This window comes from Budorcas taxicolor, chromosome 10 (assembly GCF_023091745.1).
Source record: "Budorcas taxicolor isolate Tak-1 chromosome 10, Takin1.1, whole genome shotgun sequence".
NCBI classification, from domain to species: domain Eukaryota; kingdom Metazoa; phylum Chordata; class Mammalia; order Artiodactyla; family Bovidae; genus Budorcas; species Budorcas taxicolor.
Genome location: NC_068919.1, coordinates 25,532,421 through 25,545,887, shown reverse-complemented (window position 1 = coordinate 25,545,887; position 13,467 = coordinate 25,532,421). Strand labels below are relative to the sequence as shown.

Below are 13,467 nucleotides of genomic sequence, written 5' to 3'. Positions count from 1 at the left end.
ACAGGCAGGAAGGCCAGGGGTCTCCAAATGGAGGAAATAGCGTGCAAGTGTCAGACATTTTTATCTCTCTTAAGTGGCAGGAGGAAACAAACTAGTGATATTTTTTCTTCTCTGTACAAATTTAAAAGGAGGTTTCTCTTAAAATACTGTGTTGCCATAATGACACCTGGTTTCACCTGAAGTTAACTATTCTCAAACCTTGAGTCAACCAATGCATTTTTCTTAAGGAAATGTTTGTCTTAAGCTATGTTAATGTACTATGCATTTACCCTAGACTCTGTCTTCAAGTTGGTTCCACCTAATGGCTCAGAACCACTTGACAAACCAGTATGTTATACTCAGATATTGTTCCCCTAATTTATATAAACGAAACTATTTGTATGGTAATCTGCCCTTCTACAAGATTCAAGTTAATCATTTTATGGCCAATTGATTCGTCTGGTGCCAAGATTATCCCAAAATGCATCTTATGAGTGAGAGGCCTGGTGCCATTCTGAGTTTCAAGACATTCCTTTCTTTCATTAACAGACTGCTAATGACTATATAACATCCAGCTGAAGACTAGCGGGGGGCGGGATACTCTTTCTGCCCCCTTCTGATGCCTATGTCAGAAGCTTTCTCTATCTCCCTTATTCTTTAATAAAACTTTATTACACAAAAGCTCTGAGCAATCAAACCTTGTCTCTGGCCCCAGATTGAATTCTTCTCCTCTGGAGGCCAAGAATCCTGGCATCTTTTCGTTCAGCAACAACCTTTCACCTTGGGGGCTCATCCAGGATCCTTCAGGACAAAGTAAAGATGCTTGGAACTCTAGTTTTGTTCTCCTAGCGAACACGTTTTCTGCTGTTTACTAACTCTACAGTGTGCTTGTGTGAAGGAATGAAACGCCCTGAGCAAAGCAAGTGAGGAGCCCTGCTCTGCGGTTCTGTCCCGCGAGTGTATCTTCCTCGATTCTCGGTCTCGTCACAACAAAGATTTGGAATGACGGACATTAAAGCCCCCTCGGCGAGTCACAACTCTCAGGTCTTGGATAGACCGTGTTATAGCTCTCAGGTCTCAAATGGACCATGTTATAGCTCTTGGACAAATCAGTGTTACAGCTCAGTGTTACAGCTCTATTTTATTTAGAAGATAACAGGAAATCTATCTTTGAAGCGTGAGGGCACGTCGATCTAAAGGCACAAGGAGAAGAGCACCCCAGCGCGCAGGAGAGAGAGAGAGAGAGAGAGAGAGAGACAGCTGGCTCTGGCTCTTCTATTTATATGTCTGTCTCTCCCTGGGCCTGTCCTGTGTAAATTGGGCTAGCCAGGAGTGTTGTTTGTTTTACCTGAGGTCCTCACTCCGGTCCTCGGACCTTCTTTTGTTTCATTTTCGCGGGCTTTTCCCTGCCTTGTCTGTAGCCACCGCCATTTTGGACTCCTTTTCCCTGTTCTACCTACCTGACAGTTCCATGGTGATCTCATACGGCTCATGGCAGAAACCTGTCAGGGGTTTATACCGACATGCCAATGCCAAGAGGCATCCAATGTCTCCTTCGGGAACCGACCAGAAATGGGCAAAGCATGTGGACCGAACTCTCCTTTCTCAGTCAAACTTTTCGGTCTCTTTGACCATTTCATAACTCCTTGGGAACTAGGAGTACTAACCTAATCTATCGGATCATAGACTTTCAAGGGACTTGTGATCTGTGCTGTTACTGTGTACTGTTACTTAGGTCCCAGACTTGGATTGGTAGTCAGGAAGGGCCTAGCCTCCCTAGGAATCAAAAGTTCAGAAGCTAGATGGAGCTCTAGTATAGAACCTAAGCTACTCCATCTTGTCTAATAGGAGAATTCCATTTTGTAAAGTTCCAGGAAAGAGACTTCGAAAATCCCCTGACCTCACCCCACCACCCACGAGCCACCTAGATCTCTGACCAAAATCTCCTGACCTTACATTCAGGAATTTGTGGTTTGCCTAGGTAATAAGAACCAATCAAAAATCAACAAACAACCCTTCAAAAGAGGGTGACCAATCAGACGTCCTCCAGCCTGGAAATCCCCTTTTACACGAATATACCCTATATAACCAGTGTAACCCAAAACTCAGGGCTCCTCCCCATAGCCGCTGCGTTGGTAACGGTGAGAGCCCCAGCTCGAGCTTGGTAATAAAGACTCTCTTGCTTTTGCATCGGACATCGGCTCCTGGGTGGTCATTGGGAGATTTCACGACTTGGGCATAACACTAGCTCCAAGAGCATCTCTGAGGTTAAAAGTTACTCAGATTGTAACTGCAATGGGTTTTTTTCCTTTGGTACCACTGGCTGTTAATGGACCAGAGGAGACTCTTACACTGGTGTGGTGATGCTTGGAAGGAACATCTCAGTTTTATGTTCGTATCGGTCTTATTGTGGTCAGGAATATACTCAGGGTTGTGCACAGGCACTCAGGTGACAGATGTTTCCCCAGCGGTCTTAGCTTGGGAGGCATTCCGGAAGGTTACTCTGATTGCACCCCAGGTGGCATCAGAGGCAAGCAAGGTTTTAATGGTGAAGAGCTGGACGTCAGTCAGGGATCCCATCAGGTCTACCCCTGGTGCGTCCCCACCCCGTCTTGGTGGTAGAACTGGGAGGGACGAGTATGACACCTGCGTCAGTAAGGGACAGACTAAGTCTGACCAGAAAGGAAAAGCTTTTGGTGTAAAGTCTGTCTACACCTCCATCTAGAGCAGGGAGGGTCACCTCTGGTAGAAAGATGGCGCTCTTTCTTTTTTTCTCTCTTACAGATGGGCACTAAAAATTCCAGCCTCACTCCTTTGAACTGTATCCTGGAAAACTGGGATAGATTTGATCCCCAGGGCTTAAAGAAGACACACCTGATCTTCCTATGTGATACTGCATGGCCGCGGTACCCACTGGAAGACAGTGAACGGCGGCCAGTTGGAGGGTCTCTTAAGTATAATACTGTTTTACAATTAAACAAGTTCTGAAGAAACCAAGGGAAAAGTGATCTTAAAGGATAGATTTCTCACTCAATTTGCTCCAGATATCCGCTGTAAGCTATTAAAATGGGTGTATGGACCAAATCAGTCTTTAGATAACTGTTACAACTGGCTCAGACAGTCTATTATGGTAGGGAATATGAGGAAAAGAAAGAAAGGCAGAAAAAAAAAAAAAGGAAAAGGCGGAAGCCTTCACAATGGCTATAAAAAACGTTCTTAAACAGCCTGAGAAAAATGCCCAGAGAGAGCCAGGTGAAAAGGGATGGGCTTGCTATTACTGTGGAAAGGAGGGGCACCTCAAGCGGGATTGCCCTCAGGCATCTAAGCCACCCCAGGCTCCATGTCTGGTCTGCAAAGGACCACACTGGAAGAGAGACTGCCCCCAGAGGGGTCGGTCTCTGGGGTCAGACTCTCAAGACAATCAGGACTGAAGGTGCCTGGGGGTCCCCACACAAGCTCCCGTCCTAATTACACCTGAGGAACCCAGGGTATTAATAACTGTGGGAGGCCAATCCGTCAATTTCCTTTTAGATACTGGGGCAACTTACTCTGTGCTACTGAAGCCCCTGGCCCACTTTCTTCCTGATCCGCTTCCGTAATGGGACTGTCTGGACAAGCCAAAAGGTATTATTTCAGTTATTCTATATCTTGTAACTGGGATTCTGGGCTATTTTCACACAAGTTTCTGATCTTGCCAGAATCTCCCTCAGCCCTTTTGGGGAGGGGTATACTGAGCAAGGTCCATGCCTCTGTTTTCATGAATATGGAGCCTTCCCTTTCTCTCCCTTTAGTTGAACAAAATGTAAATCCTAGAGTATGGGCTGATGGAAAATCTGTGGGTCGATCACAAAATGCTATTCCTGTAGTTGTCAAGCTCAAAGACCCGCACTTATTTCCACGTAAGAAGCAGTATCCACTGAAACCTGAGGTTAAAGAAGGGTTAAAATCCATCATCAAAAATTTAAAGGAGCAAGGACTATTAATTCCCTGTAACAGTCCATGCAACACTCCTATTTTGGGTATAAAGAAATCAAATGGTAAATGGAGACTAGTTCAAGATTTATGAATAATAAATGAGGCTGTAGTTCCTTTACACCCTATGGTGCCTATTCCTCATCCTCTATTGTCTGAAATTCCTGAACAAGCCAAATATTTCTCAGTAATTGATTTGAAAGATGCTTTTTATTCTGTGCCTTTGGCAGAGGAAAGTCAATTTCTATTTGCCTTTGAAGACCCTACGTAGCCAGCTTCTCAGTTAACCTGGACAGTTTTGCCCCAGAGATTTCGTGACAGTCCTCACTTATTTGAACAAAGTTTGTCACGGGATTTACAAAACTTTAATAGCTCTGAGCCATCAAGCCTCGTCTATGGCCCTGGATTGAATTCTTCTCCTCTGGAGGCCAAGAATCTCAGCGTCTTTTCATTCAGCAACAACCTTTCATGCCTAAAATGAACTTCCACTTTAGCCATTCAAGTAATGTACAGCCTCAAGCATACCATTCATATCTTCATTTTATAGATGAGGTAACTAAAGCCTAGATTGAATAAGCAAGTTGCCCAAACAGTTAATGAGTGTTGAAATCAACTATGACTCCAAAAATCACACTATAGAGTGTTATGCCATGGCATCTCTTAATATTATGTTATCATATGTGAGCTCCTGAGCTAAGCATTTTGTATACAATCTCTCTTTTAATCCTTAAGCCATTACTATTTTACATGTTTTACAGAGTAGAAAACTAAGGCCTGGAGAGAATAGGTAACAATTTACCAGTAATACAGTCTAATAGTAACTAGGAAAGCAGGGATTCAACCAGGTCTCTCTGAGTCCAAACTCATATTCATTATCAATATTAATTTGCCATAGCAGATTTACATATACTGTTTAAAAGCAGGAAAAATTGTCCATGTGCCTTTAAAGCTGAAATAATATCCAACTATTATTGTTTGAGTAAATGGTTGATAAAAACTTAATGAATAAGTATAGTATAGTAAATACATATTGTAAATACAATATGACATGTGCAGAAAAATTAAAATCTGGTCTTTAGAAAAAAAGTACAAAGGGAAGAATTTCAAAATATTTGAAATGGCAATGTTTGGGTAGTAATATGGAGGTTTTGGAGGTCTCTCTCTCTCTCTTTTTTTTTTTCCTTTTTTTTTTTCTATTTTTTTTTCCAATTGTATGCTTTATTTTCAAATGTTTCAATACAAAGTACAGATAGTCCCAAACTTACTATTTAACCAGTTTTCAACTTTACAGTTGTGAGAAAGTAATACACATTTGGTAAAAAACATACTTTGAAATTTTACATTTTTCTGGCATGTTGATAAGTAGTAGGATACTCTCTCATGATGCTAGGTTCAGCTCTGAGACACAGTTTCCAGTCAGTCACATGATCATGAGGGTAAACAACCTATACACTTAAACCATAAAGTACCCATGCAGCCTTCTGTTTATCATTTTCTGTACAATACTCAATAAATCAACAATAATATTTATTATGAAAATTCAGCAATTTTGTTATGAAATAAGCTTTATGTCAGATGACTTTTGCCCAAAAGTAAGCTAATACATGTTCTGAGACCATTTAAGGTAAACTAGGCTAAACTATGATATTTGGTAATTTAGGTGTAATAAATGCATTTTTAAGGCTCAAGAGGGAGGAGATATATGTATAATTATGGCTGATTTGTGTTATTGTACTGCAGAAACCAACACAACATTGTAAACCAATTTTCCTCCAATTAAAAAGTTGAAAAATTTTACAGCACTTATTTACTTATCATATTTTCAATTTTAGAGGTTTTATTGGGATGTAAACCTCTTTCAGGTCAAGGAAGATATGTAATAGTATATAAAGAATACCTTGAATCTCCAGTAAGTTGTTTTGTAAATAATAATAATGATAAATCTAGCACAGTTTCCCAGTTTAAAAGAACTAGCACGCCTTAAGGATGCTCATCGATATAAAACCTCAGTAACCATGATGTCCCTTATTTTTTGTAATGAAACTAATATTTGTAACTTCAAAACTGTATTTTCTTAATTTTCTCAGAATTAAGAGACAGCCACTAGGTACCCTGAGGGAATGGGAGCCGGAGTTGAAGATTGAAAAGTGAGCCTTTACTATTGGACAGAAGAGAAAAGGCCTGTTAGCCCATCCAGCTTCTCATCAGTCAGTTTCACTGGCACCACGCAGAAGAGGGGAAGTTTCTCAACTTTGATATATCAGCTGATAATGTTTAAAGGGAGGTGAAATCATGCTAGCAACATTTCAAACTGAAGGCTGTTATCAATCATATTGCATACTTTCTAGTTCTGAATTAATATGTCCCTACAGAGCTGGCCACAGTTTACATTTCACTACTATTTAAATTGATATTTCTCATAAGTACAAATGAACTTCTAGAATAAAGTAAATAGGTCTGCAAAATTTAATACAAATCACAATTTACAACCCTGTTTATAAATATGGATATATGCATACTTAAGTATATACATATAAACATATTTGAGAAGATATGGAAAATAATTCTAAAGAAATATCACAAAGTATAAACTGAAGAAGCTTTTGCATTTTACTTCAGTGATAGAGTCATATGAAATATGTTTTAGATCATGAATGGACCTTTATATCTAAGATATAGTTCGTTTCCTATCTCAAGTTCAATGTTCTTTAGAGCTCCAAGTTCTTACACATTAATAATTATATAAAATATCTGTGACATCTTTTTCATATTTTTTCTTCTGAAATATTCATGTTAAATTCCCATGCTGCATGAGGACAAGTTTTAATGTTCTTTGCATTTCTCTATTTTTCCAATTTTCGTATTCATTCACAATCCAGAGGAGTGGTACATACATAGTAAATGTTCAGTGGTGGATTTCTGGAAGTCATATATTCAGTCAGGCATAAGCCACAAAAGATATGCAACAAAAAGCAGAATAACCTTTACTTGCTAATATGTTACTATAGCTGAAATAATTCCCTAAAACCTTCTTTATATTTTTGCAATTTTTCTTCTTTTTGTTATCTTCTTTAGGATCCAGCTAAATATAAGAAAAATTGTATTTTGTTTGCAAATGTTTAAAAAGACTGAGTGAGAGAAGCAGCTCAGTCGTGTCTGACTCTTTGCAACCCCATGGACTGTAGCCCTACCAGGCTCCTTCCTCCATGAGATCCTCCATGCAAGAATACTGGAGCGAAAAAAAAAGAATACTGGAGTGAGTTGCCATTTCCTTCTACAGGAGATCTTCCCGACCCAGGGATGGAACCAGGGTCTCCCACATTGCAGGCAGACACTTTAACCTCTGAGCCACCAGGGAAGCTACTACTTCCAAATAAGACCTTGAGAACCAGGAAAAAAAAAAAAGACACATTTGGTAAATAAAAGTGAGCTAATTATTTTTATAGTTTTTTATTATCAAACAGAACTTCAGCTTTGCAGAAAAGTTGCAATAAAGTACAAAATGTCTATATGCCCATCATCTGGATTTCAAATTATTAAAATTTTACCACAATTTCTTACAGTCTCTCTGCGTCCTTTTACATCTATTACCCTCTCTGTCCATATGTCTGACTGTCTTTCTCTATATATATATGCCTATTAAGTGTAAGCTGAAGACAACTTACCTAAATGATTTAGTGTGTATTTTCTAGAAATAAAAAATATTTTCTCACATAAGCTGGCATATTTATCAAAGTTAAGAAATCTATACTGCTATAATACCATTATGCAATATAAAGACCTTATTATGTAATTTCCCAAATTATACTGCTCATATCTTTTACAGCAAAAGGTGAAGAGAGATATTTTTTTCTGGCCTGTGATCCAATCAAGTTTAGATATTGATCATTTTTAAAATCAAATGAGCCTTTTTGTGTTAGCAAATTGGTGAAAACCTCAAAGTTCTAAAACAGACTTTTAAAAGAAAAGTCAATTCTTGGGAAAAAAAATTTATTCAAAATTAAATTTTCTTATTTCACACTGTAAGTAACTGTTTTGTAGTGCAAATAAATAGAAATAAGAACTATTGAATTCTAAATGATAAATGCTCATCAGATTCAACACAAGATTTCTAAAGATTCTTTTCTACAGAAAAAGGCCATGATGGTCTGGAGAAAAGAATGATTGCACAGCTTCATTACTCCCTAAAACCAATTTCCTCTGTCTGATAGCAAGACAAGCATCTGTTCCCAGCACCCATAGTTGACATCAACTTATCAGAAGACCAAAGAACAATCTCCAGCAAGACAAACACCTTGGCTTGGGTTTTGTTTGACAGAATTTCCCCTGATAATATGAGAGGTATTGCTGAACAGATTTGGTGAGTGACTGATGAACCTGTCAATTGAAACTCTGGCCATCTCTAAGAGACTAAAACTAAGGAAAAGATATTACTTCCTCCATCACTGGGGAAAATAAAAGCAACAATGAAGGAGATATCTCCAGAGGAGATAGGGAGTGAACAAGGGAATAACTAGCACAGACCTGTCTCCTGACACAATCCTCCCAGAGGCAGTAAATGATTGCTCAAGGAGGACAAGCTGTGCTTATAATCCATGGATCCTAAAGCACATACATTCACTGATCCCTGTCCAACCTACTTTTTAAACCTTCTCTCCCAGCTGGTTACTACAAAGACAACTGCTTCTACTCAGAAAAGTCTGCAAAAAACTGAGAAGCTTCCGTTGAGAATCCCTTTCTTACTTCAGGGAAGAAGGTAATTCAGTTCTTAGAGGAGGAAAATATTAAAATATGGCTGGAGAATCTACATCTGTGGGGGAAAAAGTCTCCTGTTAACTCTGCCACAGTTTTACCCAAAACATCTAATATTTACCATATGTCAGATATTGAGAAGGTGCTTCCACCTTGTCAATTTATTATTCCATTCAATAGTTTTCATAACAACCCTCTGGGGAAGGTGTTATCATCTCCCTCTGACACTTGGGAAACTAAGAGTCAAAAAATAACTGGCTTATAGAATTTGCCACGATAATGCAATGTTTAAGTATTGGAATTCAAATCCTGGGCTCTTGTATCCAAATTCAGTACTATTTCTAGCATAACATAATTGCCTGCCACTCATCAGTAGTAGATAAATACACTGCTTTGGGGCTTTTTAAAAAGTTTAAACAATAGGAGATAGATATATATATATATATACCCTATATATATTGCTAGGCATTTTAAAACTATTCTTTCTGCAATCTTCAAAATCCCCTCTGTAGTCGTATTCACTTCACCTTACAGAAAAGGACACCAAAGCATAGAGAGGTTAATACTTCGTCTAGCATCCATGGCTATAATGTGGTGGAAGCAGGATTCAGACTCAGACGGTCCAGGTCTGGAAGCTGTGCTTCTGTATGGAGTAGCCTTACCAGGCCAGCAAGGCAAAGGACTGTGCTCATAGGGAATCATCCAGGCTGGCTGCTGAGAGAAGTTAGTGAGGATACCAGGATTCCACTCCACTGTGGAAAACAAAACTCTGTTGTTTTCAGGCTTGGAATATATTTCTTCCAAAATATCTTCTATGTATAGATATTGTTAAGGAAGCTTTTATTCTCTTCATTATAATGCATATATTTTCCAAAGTTTCAATAATAACCAAATTTTATAATCAGAAAAATAATTTTGAAAAAGAGAGCAGTTTAAAAAGTTTATTAAAACTATTTTGTGCCACAATTTTAATAAAACAATGAAATCGACAGACAATATTCTTGCCCTCATTTGGCTGGCAAAGATACACAAATAAGTTAAAAAAAAAATAATTTCAGACTTTGATAAGTATGAGGAAGAAAATAAATAGGAATTTATGAACAAAAGAATGACAGAGATACTTACAGAGGGTGTTCAGAAGAACAGAATAATTAGGGTGGAAAGTGAAAAATGGGCTCCAGATACATTTCCAGGTGAAGAGAACATTTAAAGCAAAGAACCTAGTCAGTAAAGAAGTTGCATATTCCAGGATACAAAGAAGGCCCACGTAAATGAAGAAGGGGGAATAGGAAAAGACAGATCAGAAAAGGCAGAAGGGAAGAAAATGGTAAACAGGTGGAAGCCAGATCATTCAGGGACCCATGTATCATAAAAGGGGGCTTGGATTTTATTCTAGGTTAAGTTATGAAATGTTTTTGCATAAGGAAATTGCATGATCTTATTTACACTTTTAAAAGGTCAGTCTGTCTGCTGTGTAGAGAATTGATTGTATAGAAGCAAAGGCAGGAAGCAGAGAAATCATTTGGGAGATCTTTGCAGTAATTTAGAGAAATAATATGGGTAACATGAACTAGGAGGGTGCAGGGGAAAGAGAGAGAAGCAGATGCATCAGGGCTCAAGGCATATTTTAGAAATAAACAGAACTACAGCTGAACTGTGTATGAAGGATAGTAGAAAGAGAGATGTGCTATTAAAACATAATGAAAGTTTTAATTCAGCATTCACTTCAGCAAAGTGAATCAGCTATACATATACATATATCCCCTTTTTTGGATCTCCTTCCCATTTAGGTCAACACCGAGCACTGGGTAGAATCCCCTGTGCTATACGGTAGGTTCTTATTAGCTATCTAGTTTATACATAGTAATGTATATATGTCAATCTTAATCTCTCAGTTCATCCCAACTCCACCTTCCCCTTCTTGGTATCCATACATTTGTTTTCTATGTCTGTATCTCTATTTCTGCTTTGCAAATAAGTTCAGTGGTATCATTTTTCTAGATTTCACCTAAAATTGATATAATATTTGTTCTTCTCTTTCTGATTTACTTCAATCTGTGCAACAGTCTCTAGATCCATCCATGTGTCTGCAAATGCTACAATTTTGTTCCTTTTTATGGCTGAGCAATATTCCATTGTCCCACATCTTTATCCATTCACCCATCAATGGACATTTATGTTGCTTCCATGTCCTGGCTATTGTAAATAGTGCAGCAATGAACATTGAGGTGCAATGTATCTTTTTGAATTATGGTTTTCTCCTGGTATATGCCCAAGAGAGGGATTGCTGGGTCATACAGTAGCTCTAATTTTAGTTTTTAAGGAACTTCCATACTGTTCTTGATAGTGACTGTATCAATATACATTCCCACCAACAGTGTAAGGGGGTTCCCTTTTCTCCACACCTTCTCCAGAATTTATTGTTTGTAGATTTTTTGATGATGATCATTCTGACTGGTGTAAGGGGATACCTCATTGTAGTTTTGATTTGCATTTCTGTAATAGTGAGCACTGTTGAGCATTTTTCATGTGTTGGTTGGTTATATGCATCTCCTCTTTGGAGAAATTTCTGTTTGTCTTCTCCCCATGTTTTGATTGGGTTGTATGTTTTTTGAAATTGAGCTGCATGAGCTGACAGATAAATTTACAAGCTGAGCAAAAGCACATAGAAGCTGGAACTCATAATGCAGTCATCTACTCCCCCTCCCAATCTCACTCTAGCTGAAGCCAGCAAGGCACTGTGGGAATGCACATTAGGATAGAAATGGACAGAATCCTGGGAGTTCTTATTGAACACATGAGTACCCCTTGACCTGAGAATCAAGTAATATTGATTCTGACCCAGAAGAACGGGTTCCAAAGTGCTGTGTTCCCCAGCACAGCACTGCATTCTTATCACAGTGAATAGACAGAACTATTTCAACATGGTCATGTTATTGATATATTAGTTTTATCATTCAAGAAATCTGTTTAAATGGCCTCTTTCTTGGTGCTATTTTTTCAGGAAATTTTCCCCATCAAAGTTGATTGATTTACTTATGAAATTGTCAGATAATGGTACTAGAAAGAATGAATCAACAAGTTAGGTTGGAATATAGCCAAATGTCAATTTTCAAATGGCATCAAAAGTCAGACAGGTTTTCCTGCTTCAAAATCACATGATCCAATGAAGTACCTGTCTACAATCAGCTGCATTAGGTGACAACTCAAGGAGTACATAGGAAATGCAGTTTTCCACTCATTATAAGAAAATTACAAAAACCCTTCTAAATGCAAGATTATGTACATTCCCAGTCATCACATGACACTACTGTTTGACATAGCAATAACTTTAGCCTACCCTTAAGAAGGTATTTGCCAAGAAGAACAATAACTCAATATATTTAGTTCAGAAAGAGAATTACACATTGCACTCTCCTACTGGGATAAGCTACATGAGGTATGGGTTTTAATCTCTTGTGTTCATTGCTGTATCCCCAGTATCTAAAAGTACACACTCAATTATACTTAATTAATAACAAGTATATAAATCTCAGTTTTATGTTGGGACAAAGAAAATGAAGCTCCTCTGCTATTCCAGGGATATTCAGTAATTATGACCTTTCACAGCTCACAGACCCATGAAAATCTCCAACACCTTCAACAACTCCAGCACCATCACTGGCTTCATCCTCTTGGGCTTCCCTTGCCCCAGGGAGGGGCAGATTCTCCTCTTTGGGCTCTTCTCTGCTGTCTACCTCCTGACCCTCATGGGCAATGGTTCTATCATATGTGCTGTGTGCTGGGATCAGAGACTCCACACCCCCATGTACATCCTGCTCGCCAACTTCTCCTTCCTAGAGATCTGGTATGTCACCTCCACTGTCCCCAACATGTTGGCCAACTTCCTCTCTGACAACAAGCTCATCTCCTTCTCTGGGTGCTTTCTCCAGTTCTACTTTTTCTTCTCCTTGGGTTCTACAGAATGCTTTTTCTTGGCTATTATGGCATTTGATCGATACCTTGCCATCTGCTGGCCTCTACATTACTCCACTCTCATGACTGGGCGTCTCTGCACCAATCTTGTGATCAGCTGCTGGGTACTTGGTTTCCTCTGGTTCCCAGTCCCCATCATCATCATCTCCCAAATGTCATTCTGTGGATCCAGGATTATTGACCACTTCCTATGTGACCCAGGTCCTCTTCTAGCACTCACCTGTGCTAGAACCTCAGTAATGGAATTTTTTTGGGTAATCATAAGTTCTCTCCTCTTATTTATTCCTTTCCTCTGCATCATGGGGTCCTATGCTCTGGTCTTGAGAGCTGTACTGAAAGTCCCTTCAGCAGCTGGACAAAGGAAAGCTTTCTCCACCTGTGGGTCTCATCTGGCTGTGGTCTCGCTCTTCTATGGTTCAGTGATGGTCATGTATCTGAGCCCAACATCTGAGCATGATGCTGGAATACAGAAGCTTGTGACTCTGTTTTATTCTGTGGGAACTCCACTCATTAATCCTGTGATCTACAGTCTGAGGAACAAAGATATAAAATATGCCTTGCAGAAATTTCTGAAAATACAAAAATAAGAAACATGGTCAAAAAACAAAAGGGGAAGTCTTTCTGGGCTATCTTTATACCCTTCCAGGTTAAAAAGTCCTAAGTAAATAGCTAGTACCAACCCACTGTACATGAATCTGAGTAAACTCTGGGAGTTGGTGATAGATAGGGAGGCCTGGAGTGCTGCAGTCCATGAGGTTGCAGAGTCGGACATGACTGAGTGACTGAACT

At 39.0% G+C, this 13,467-nt stretch overlaps 1 protein-coding gene across 1 annotated transcript; it reads left to right on the top strand.

The window, feature by feature from the left end:
• Nucleotides 1-12,323: 12,323 nt before the first annotated feature.
• Nucleotides 12,324-13,265, top strand: LOC128054118 (olfactory receptor 11G2-like). Its single transcript, XM_052646695.1, has one exon. It carries the CDS (start codon nt 12,324-12,326, stop codon nt 13,263-13,265), a length of 942 nt encoding a protein of 313 aa, XP_052502655.1.
• The last annotated feature ends 202 nt before the right edge of the window (nt 13,266-13,467 follow it).

Coding starts and splice junctions, on each gene's coding strand:
- LOC128054118 (XM_052646695.1), top strand. CDS start 12,324: ATGAAAATCTCCAACACCTTCAACAACTCCAGCACCATCACTGGCTTC.